This window comes from Octopus bimaculoides, chromosome 2 (assembly GCF_001194135.2).
Source record: "Octopus bimaculoides isolate UCB-OBI-ISO-001 chromosome 2, ASM119413v2, whole genome shotgun sequence".
In the NCBI taxonomy this organism is placed as follows: domain Eukaryota; kingdom Metazoa; phylum Mollusca; class Cephalopoda; order Octopoda; family Octopodidae; genus Octopus; species Octopus bimaculoides.
Window position 1 is genome coordinate 111,397,358 of NC_068982.1, and position 11,076 is coordinate 111,408,433.

General features: G+C 33.3%; 1 protein-coding gene across 4 annotated transcripts in view; it reads right to left on the minus strand.

The window, feature by feature from the left end:
* Positions 1-11,076, minus strand: part of LOC106867485 (dynamin-1) — a 128,265-nt gene that overhangs the window by 43,644 nt on the left and 73,545 nt on the right. For 3 of the 4 annotated variants that reach the window (XM_014912369.2, XM_014912367.2, XM_014912370.2), the window contains exon 14: positions 9,361-9,470. The exons of the other annotated variant lie outside the window; for it this stretch is intronic. In XM_014912369.2, coding sequence (XP_014767855.1) covers positions 9,361-9,470 — 110 coding nt within the window. The remainder of the gene's footprint in view (positions 1-9,360; positions 9,471-11,076) is intronic. 4 annotated transcript variants of the gene reach the window in all.

Here is an 11,076-nt window from a genome sequence, read left to right on the forward strand (position 1 = left end):
ATATAAATTTACTTATTTGAAAGGGGGCACATTCACAAATTATATAGAGGTAATCACACCCAGATAAAAAGATAATTTACAAATCATTCAAAGTGAGAATACTTCAAATTCAGGCAAATAAATACACTTTATAGTTTCTAACAAAATGACAATTTTTATTTATTCAAGTTATTAAAACATAAAAATGTAGATAATAACAATTAAAGAGTGAGTCATTATTAGATAATTTACTTTCAAATTTCTAGGTACTTTATTAGTTCAAACACACACACACACACATTTTGGTGGAGGTTTTACACAAACAGAATTAAAAGTGAGAGGTAACTTTTTCTAAATACACATTTCAAAAGTTAATTAGAGATTGAAATTTGAGCTACAATTTTACACCATTTTTCTTCTTTTTTTTTCTATTTTCTGTATTGCATCTAGCTTCCAGAAAGTGTACTTTCTAATTATAATAACACTGTGTTATAAACTTTATAAATATCTAATATACAAGGAAATTAATTCAGTTTAGCAGTCACACACACACACACACACATATAAATATGCACATATTAAAACTCCTTATTTATAGGTGCAGGGAAAGGTGTATGATTAAGAAGTTCACTCCATAACAACGTAGTTTATGTTCAGCTCCACTGTAGAACACCCTGGGCAAGTGTCTTCTACTATACCTCAAATCAACCAACATCTCTTGTGATTGAATTCAATAGACAGGAATTTTACAAAGCCTATCATATATGTGTGTGTGTGTGTGTGTGTGTGTGTGTGTGTGTGTGTGTGTGTGTGTGTGTGTGTGTGTGTGTGTGTGTGTGTGTGTGTGTGTGTGTGTGTGTGTATATATATAACTTTACATGCATTTTTCATGGTTGCTTTACTTGGACAGGTCATCATAGTTTGAGTCACTTCCCATTTGGCCTGGTTTCTAAAGCTGCATGCCCCTCCTAAGACTTTACAGGATGTACTGGTGCATTTTCTCATAGCACCAGCTCTAGAAAGGTTGAATAGGTCTCAGTGAGACAGGACTAGTGGGACCTCATGACTCTATACTTTCTCTGTTCATTTAACCAACCATTTCACAATTTGAACAGTAGACAGGGTTCACTGTACATAGTGTGCATATGTAAAACACAATCACAAACAGTCATGGTTGTCTCAATACAAGTACAAATGTATGGACATACAAATGTTCTAGTCAATATACCCATATACAGATATTCTCTACAAACCTGCTCATGTATTCACTCAAGGCATATTTCTTTTTCTTTGAAAAGTAAACAAATACATACACACTGGTGCATACTTATTTGCCAATGTATTCCTGCTATTTTATCTCTACCATAACTTTGCTATTACTTCCATGTACACTATCTTATGTTGTTATTGATAGAGGTGGTTGAATGATGAAGTAGCAAAATGCTACCTAAAAAGTCTTGTGGTATTCAATCCATTTTACATTCTGGATTCAAATTCCACTTTGACCAGACTCTACCTTCCATCCCTCTATAAAATAAATACTAGTTAAATACTGGGGTAAATTCTATCAAATATACCCCCTCTTCAAATTTCTAGTCTTGTGTTAATGTGATAAATCATTGCCATTTCTAAATTTATAGAGCTACAACTTACTTTCCATTTTATTTCTATACAATGACAATATGTTGGAATGTATATATGCATGTATTAATACACACACACACACACACACACACATGTACATTCTAAACACCTATTCATACTAACTATTACAGATGGTATGAGAATAACTTTTAAAATCCCACACAATTTACATGAAAGTTCAACCCTTTAACATTGAAATTACTCTGTGAAATGTAATACTTATTTATTCATGCTGTTTTGAATTAGCCGTACATTATATTATAGTTTCAAACGTCAATGATATGTGTTTACTTTTAAACTGACATTATAGGGAAGTGTAAGATACCTGATCAGGCCAATTTCAACATTAAACAGGTAGAATATTTGTGCCTGATATGGTCAGTTTAAATGCTAAAGAATTAAGTGACAGCAAAACTCAATTCCAAGTTGTGAGGGCAATTGCAATTCACTTTTTGTCAAATTTCTTATGTCACCCAAGTCAACAACCCTAGTTTTAATATTTCCACTTTGAGTTCAGTATCTAGAATTTTGATGATGGAATTTCTGATCCAAAGCATAACAATTCAACATGTTATTACACCAGTCACATGAATGAAATTTTTATTTAATACTTCTCTGAAGATGTACAGAGTGGAGAAACCATGTAGCTGTGATATATGTAAATGTTTCCTAAACTTCAGTATCATGTATGAAGCAGATGAAGGAAATATCTACACCTAAATAGGATACCAGTTTATCACATCTAAACATACTGGATGATCTATACCATTTCCTGAAGTCTAAGTGAATTGAGGCAAATGTAGAGTGAACTGCTATACTCAGAAACACAAGAAAGATTCAGTAGATTAAATTGAATTATCTATAAGAGATAGTCCAAGAAGGTAATACCCATAATGTTGTGTATGTGTGTCTATGTCAGCAAATGATGTTAACAGTAGTAAGAAATTTGATTAACTGGTGTGTTCAAACAAATATACCTTGTATAGTATTTATTCCCGCTATATCGCATTGATAGTAATTTGTAAATATAGTGAAATAATGAGGTCCATTGGAAACATGTAACCAATGATGTTATTGCACACAAAATGCAAATATAAAATTATTATATTCTAAATACATCATATCTGTGCAGCTTAAGCCCAACACATTCCAACATTTTATGTATGAAATCATAAATAAAATAAAAAGACTTATGTCAAGCACAAACTCGGAAATGGTAAATTCAATTTCTTATCAAACTGAGCTTACTTTCTTCATTAACAAAACTAAGAAACAATATAATTAAATAAAATTAACAACTTTATATCAAGAGATCCAACATTATGAAAATCAGCAGAACAGGAAACTCAACTTTAAAAAATTCTTGGATAAAAAGGGGATGAAAAATAATAATGAACATTATTTAAAAGCAAATCCTCATTAGAGTTAAACTACAATGGAGTTAAATTTTAATCACAGTGAACATCATGTGCAAACACTTGATTTTTATCTGGCAAATGTCAACGAGGCTCACTATTCCCATCATGCCTTAGTAGTAGCCATTCTACCAATAATATTGGAATTAACTTTACATATCATGCAATAGGATCAATTTTATGAAACATTCCTGAAATAGTTTTATAGAAAATAGTGGATGCACCTTTGACACTAGCCCACAGAACAACAAGCATCATTTGTATTTAAATGTGCACTACAGAGATTGGTCATTTACATAAATCATGTTAGTGTTTAAATCATCCAAGTAAATCCTTACTGAAAAAATAGCATGTACCCAACATTTTATCAAGAATATACTTGCACTGTTTGATGGATAAAGTGAAGAGAAACCTGAAGCAATGTGGAAGAATGAATATCAAGTTCTATGAACCATTCCCTATAGGCAAGGAATCTTGGGAAATGTGTGCATCACCGAACATATGGATGCTGAGAAGAAATAATTTTATGAAGAAAGACAATTCAACCGTGAAGTATGTCATATCAATTGTAGGTATCATGTAATTTAAGGAGATTAATATTTGCATCTATACTGAAATCTGCATTGTCATGGTCACAACAACAATGGTTGGTTGATTTATTGATAGTACATCATTTCCAAACACTCTCTCTCTCTCTCTCACACACACACTATCAAGAAAGAAAATGGACTGGTTTAACTTCCAGAACTACTTCACACACACACCCCCACACACACACATACAGATATACAGTGGGGGTGGGGGAGAAACATTCATGTAGAAAAAAATTTGTAATGATACACTTGTAGTGTCAAGTTGTCAAACAGAGAACTGATTACAACGATCAAGTAGAATACAAAAGACATTTTAATTGTAGGTATTTATTTTATTAACACTCCAACCTCCCTCATCATCATCATTCAAAAATACCCACTGTATATTACTTAACAGTGTAATTAGACATACTACATAATAGAGACAATAGATGTGTCTAAAGCTAAAAAAAACCATACAATATTTTTGTTGGATTAATTTTTTGAGACAATTTAAATTCAAATAGTTATCATCACATCCAATTTTATCACCAAATTAAATAGATCAATATTATATTCTTGTTGAACAAATAGGTGTAGGAGTGGTTGTGTGGTAAATAGCTTGCTTACCAACCACATGGTTCCGGGTTCAGTCCCACTGCATGGCACCTTGGGCAAGTGTCTTCTACTATAGCCTCGGGCTGACCAAAGCCTTGTGAGTAGATTTGGTAGAATGGAAACTGAAAGAAGCCCATCGTATATGTGTGTGTATGTTTGTGTGTCTGTGTTTGTCCCCCTAACAACCGATGCTGGTGTGTTTACATCCCCGTGACTTAGCAGTTCGGCAAGAGAGACTTGATAGAATAAGTACTAGGATTTCAAAGAATAAGTCCTAGGGTCGATTTGCTCGACTAAAGGCAGTGCTCCGGCATGGCAACAGTCAAATTACTGAAACAAGTAAAAGAGTAAATATTTCTGATACTTTGCCAATGTCAACAGACAGGAGGATATATTTAAAAAAATGAATATAGTACTGTATTCAGAAAGACCCAAAATAAAGAGAAAGAATATGAAGCAAAGATGCAGATACTTGGACTAAGTGAGAATGACTGCATCCAAAGCAGATGATTAGCCAAATTAATGCACTTCTGGCACTGGCTGTTCCTACATTTATCAGAATATTCAAAAACAATGAACTTCATCACCGTTATCATTTTACATCTACTTTCCATGCCTCCATGTTTTTGATGGGTTGTCATTGTCCAAGCCAGTACTTATTTGAAGTTACTATGCTCCTAGTCATATCAGAGGAATGTATCTAGCTCTTATGCTTTATCTGATATGGTTTATACTTCTGGATGACCTTCCTAGCAACATCTACTTTACAAAGTGTACTGGGAATATTTTATCATGGTGTTACAGCCACTACTAAGAACAATTTCTTATTTGGCTATTATATTTGATTCAAATTAATTTCACACTGGTTTTGAAAAACAAAGGTTTTGGTCATGCTTTTTGTATAATAATGAAGGAAAGTTTCACTGTGGGAGTGAAACTTTTATTTCAGAAAATCGTGGTTTTAAAAGTATAGCTCCAACCAAAATTAGAAATTCAGAAAGCACTGATAAGATTCTATACTAAACAATAAATGGGAAAATATATTCTCAATATACTTATTGGTAACCCCTAAGTGATTTGAACATGCACACTCATGATGTGAAAGTTTCATACAATATTTCAATATTTTCAAGATCTTTTTCAACAATTTTTCACATTACCACCTGAACTTCTTTTACTATTACACAAACAACAGCACTGCCACTGGCATCTTTTCAAGGAACAGCACCTCTGATGTGCCTAGGAGGATAGTAAATAAAGAATTAACTTGGATCCTGACAACCCATATAACTCAAGGAAGGATGGCAAGTAGATGTACCAACAACAACTATTGCAATATCAGCATGATTGTTAAAACTGTTCACAGTGACAACAAAAGTACACTGGACAAAACAGCTTATAAGATGGACATGCTACTGACAGTTATTAAACTGGAAGTCTTTTCTACCATTCACATATACCATTATTGTTTTACAACTACTTTCCATGCAAACATGGGTTGAATGGGTTGTCACAGTCCAAGTCAGTTATTATTCAGAGTTACTGCCCTCCTAGCTTGATTGGAAGACTACAGCTTGATTAAATGTTCTACTTTTGGCTTTGTTTCTATGGATGGATACCTTTCTTAACAGTAGCCATTATATTATTGCATTATATTATCATTATCATCATCATCATTTAATGTCCATGTCCCATGCTGGCATGAGTAAGACAGTGTGACAGGATCTGACAAAACTGAGGACTGCATCATGCTCCAAATGCTGACTCACATGTCCCATGAAACCATAGACCTGCACCTACAAAGTTTCTGCCTGATGAGATAGGTTCGTTTGACAAGCCTACAAAACTTAAAGTTGCAAGCTGCTATCAAATCAATACATATATATATATATATATATATATATATATATAGCACATGCAGTTATTCATGCTTGCAAGCCTCTTCTATTCAGACCCACTAATGCTACTTTACCCAAGCGTAAAGTTAGCTTAGCACCAGTCTTGTCACAGGTAATACCGTCACAACACAAGAAGCGAAAAACAAATACTACAAAGCATGTCAATGCCCTAACAATTCTACCAATTCCATTGCCCTTTATTTAATAATCCCAAACAAGTGAAAGACAATGGTACCTTAAACTCAGAGGGCAGAGAGTTAGAACAAGTGCTATGAGGTATTCTATCTCCCACTATAGCAACTCTGCCAAACTGCCACCTTACACAACTGTGAAATAGAAGTGGACCCTTTTTATTTTTTTTTATTTTTTTTTTGTCAGTCAAATTGGTGTAGGCAGAGTTATGTACCTTGCTCAATAGTACAACACAATAGTTTCAGTTAAGATATAAATCATGCAGTTAGTGGTTCAGCACAGAATCTTACAACCACTGTAAAAATAGAACTTATATGTGAAAACTTAATATTCAATATTCCACAAACCGGGTGTCTGGCAAGCACATGTACCAAAACTTCTTGTCTTTGGACTCCACTTGTCCCTCATCTCTTAGATTGGTATCTTCCTGTCTGATTGTGTCATTACAGCATGTGTTGACAGTGGCAGATCCAACAAGGCCATTCTTATGCAGATGACATGACCTTTCAGTCTTCTCTAACTTTCCCAGTCATGCATCATCTGCATGGACCCTAGACACCTTGCACCAAACCTGCATTGATTTCATAAATAGAAATCTTGAGAGCATCCTTCAGTGGTGCCATGCCAACCTTGTCCCTTTTAAGAGCAAAATAAAAATTGAGGAATATTAAGAAAATACGCCCTCACCACATCAAATCAGTTGCAGCTAGAGCCCTCAGTCACTCCAAATGCTGGAGCCACACATAGCCAAAGATCTCTCCAGGCAAAAGCATTGTTTTAGCATAGCTAGGACTATTTCCATAAAATTGGCAATTTTCTTCAGGGTCAGAAATGATTTCACTTTTCAAAATGTAAGTACTACTCCCATATCTAGAATTGTGCTGCAGCAATGAACATAGACAATTTGAACCACATCCAGAGAAGAGTCACTTAACTGACTGACAATCACTCATGAGCATGCTCTAACCATAGGACTACAGGACATACTGTCTCCTCTTTGTCTTTTCTATCGCTACAATAATGGCCTTCTCAGAACTGGCTGAACTGAAATGTCCACCATTCAGGTACCCCTGTTCCATTCTGCTTTACACTTCTCATCACCTTTGCTGTATCCATCTCTGCTGGCCCCACATAAATCACTTTAAGCAGTCCTTCCTATGCAAAAAAACTGGCTCTCTGGAACTGTCACTTTGCTCATGTGTTACCGTGTTCACTTGCAACAGTTTCAATGGAACATTAACAACGTTACGCTCACCAATCTTGGAGGTTACAAGTATTATTCGCCCCTCCAAACTCAGTTAGGAAAATAAAAGTTATTCATGAGTCTTCAAACTCAAAATGGTTACTATTAATTGTGCTCTGTAGAGTGTAACATATCTATGCTAGTGGGACAATTATTTCTACAGAGAAAGCTATACTATTTAGGATATTTCATAACTTTGGACTACCTCATATCATTTGCAAGACTTGAAAAATCCCTTTTGTAACAGAGAATACATGGTTTAACTCTTACAGATATTTTGTGCTCTGCTTCTGAGCAAAGCACATAACTTTGCCTCCCTCAATGTACATACTTTCTCATATATAGCATTATATGAATACTAGAGTGTTATTTGTCAAATGATGAGTAACTTAAGAAGTATACTTTTACCACTATGGGTAATATCAAGAAATATGACATCCATACAATAAGAATTTAACTTTTTATCAAATTCCTTGGTGCTTATACGAAATGATGAAACAAATTCTAGTTTACATAAAAATAATATTTATTACCTTAAAATCTCATAACTCCTCCCTTAACTACTCGGTCATTTAAACCTCCCTTCTGCCTCCTACCACCAAGTCTTGTATATGCACTCATCCTGCACCTCTTATAGTAACTGTCTCTCTATATCACTCATTTACTTTCTCTCTCCTTCACTTGCTATACAAACAGGACTGGAGAAATCAACCAACCAGCATTTATATTTTGTACAGATAATTTTTTTCTGCTCCTACACTTGCCTTAAAATTGTTTATAAACATTCTGTTAAATATATTTATATCTCTTTTTTATTATTATTATTCTGAGTGTAAAACGTGTTTTATATACATCACACAGTACATAGTAAATAAGACTCTCAGATATGTAGATGTTAATGTATATGCTTAATAATTACCCCTAACCCTTGAACCAACATACATACTATAGACTGAAATATAACAAATGTGTCAAAATAATGTATGTTTAATTAGTAATTGTACTTGACTATGACTATTAGTAATCGTATTTGACTGTGACATACATCTCTGAGAACTTGTAAGCATGATCTGAAAATTAACATCAACAAGATAGAAGTACACATTCAGACAAACTGCAAATCTTCAAGGATAGAAGTTATCAAAATATGTAGTTAAAATGTAGACAAACATGGCCCAGTTTCCATATTTTGCTCATGCAATCAGCCGTAATGCTCATTTGGATGAAGAGATATTAAGAGGAAGACGAAAGCAATCACAGTATATTGAAAACTACCTCACCATATTTGGAAAGAGTAATTGTACCTTCACCCTTGCTGAATAGGGTGTGGTATCACAGATGTAAATAAGTAGGGGAAAATTCAGGACTACATCATACAAAGCCACAGAATTGTCATGAAGATATCTTGACTTGATTAAGTCAAAGACCACTGCTATCCAGAATAAAGCTAGACTTCAACATGAAAGAGATTTTGATCCAACAACATTCCTGATTTAAGAAACTCTGAAAGAAAGAAAATCCATTTGTTTTTCCTTTAATCTGCAAGATAATTTTGAATGTTGATATAAGTAAATGAGGTTAGATAAATGTCAAGGTGATGTTAATAAAGATAACTCATGTCATTTATATTCAAGCAGAAAATGTTCCGGTGAAGTAGCAATGTGCAACATGCAAGACAAAGCAATAATTATATGCAGCAGGAGTATGTCAGTAAAAGCATGCAGTTAGTAAGAACTCAGCAACAGCCAATGATTGTATGCAGACTAAAATTTCTACTGAAACAATGCACAACCAGATACCTATTTTCAGAAGAGAACAGGGCAAATGTAGGACGTCTCGACAATATTCCGGCTTCGACATCACGAACTTTCAAGTTGTCCACTGGGAGCATATATTTCTTTTCTTTTTCCTACAAAGGAATCATGTCAAAATATCCAAGCAAAGCCAGTAAATAAATGAAGTAGTTCTGAGAGGAGCAAATTTCACTCTCATTATGAGAAATAGATTTTTTTCAATTCACTTGAGAATAGTCTTTATGATGATAGAAAAAAAAAATGAAAATATCTTATCTAATAAGTTTGGTCATTTTGCATATCTTCAAGAAATTATCTCCATTGAAATTGTTGAAACTAAAAAAAAAAATTACATAAAAGTATTCTAATTAAAACTAAATGTGAGCTAAGCTGAGACTAAAATATAGAGACCATTTGAGGTTTTACTCTGAGATTGTTAGCACCTTCAACACGCAGCAAGGGCTAACTGCAATTACAGAAAGGCATGGGTGGGTTATTAACAAAATATTGTTACCAGAAAAGTAAAATACATCAGCAAATCTAAACAATCTAGTGTTTAGTGATATAATACAATACTAATATGATTTTTCATAGCAAAAACACTTGAATCATGAACATTTTAAAAAATTTATCTTACATGTAACATTGCAGTTATCTCAAAGAATAACTTATTTACTAAGTTTAACACTTCCAATGCCTTTTATGAATAAGGAGTGAATGATATAAAATTACATATCAATTCACATGTAGCAAATAAAAAACATTATTAGGTGGCATTTTAGTGCATATGGCACTCATAAGATGATGATAACTTGCTACATTGTTATAATTTTAATAATTATGTAAATATTTTTCTCAGTAATGTTGTCTGAATTATGAACTAAATAATAGTGTATAGCTAGAATCGAAAGTCAGCTTATTTTATCCAAACCATAAATACTTGAAAGTTGGAAATAGGAGTTATTAGAAGATGTGACAGCAAAAGAACACAGGCTGTGGGAATATTGGAAAAGATAAGAGTTTACATGAAATGAGAAGATGGCAAAGAAACTAATGGGTTATCAAAATTACAATGGAAGTAGAGAGAAATTACGGTGATAAAGATAACAAAAGGAGAATCTCAGTAAGAGATATATCGCTGAATCATTTTCGCTTGAAATAGTTGGGAAGAGAGCTAGCAAACCATTCCATACATCAAAAAATAAGCGAAAAGTAACTGGGATAATTACAGGCAAAATTTTAGTATCATTCAATGAACAAGATTAGAACAATCAAAGCAGTGAACATGTCTACCATAGTTGGAGAAAAAAAAAAAAGAAACAGAAATGGTCAACAAATATTTCTATTACTATTAAACTATTTTCAGATATAAAAAAAAAAAATTCCAAAATTACATTTAAGACTGATTAGCTTAGACTCTTTAAAAATCTAAAGGTTTTTACATTACCATATCAGTTCTGAAGTACAGAGATGTTGAGAGGTATAACAAATACTACATTGTAGGGTACATTCAAGCACTGTTCTAATACAAATACAATCAAATGTTAGACTGTTAGGTTGGGAGAAACCATGGAAATTAATTTTATTTTCAAAAGAATGAAAGGGGATTTAGTATTAAAAAGTTTGATTAAATATTTCGCAAAAGAGTATTTATAATATTCAGTGCAAAAATCTGTTTTAAAAATTCAAATGTTTTGCCTTTTGTTTTCTTTGGGGGATTTG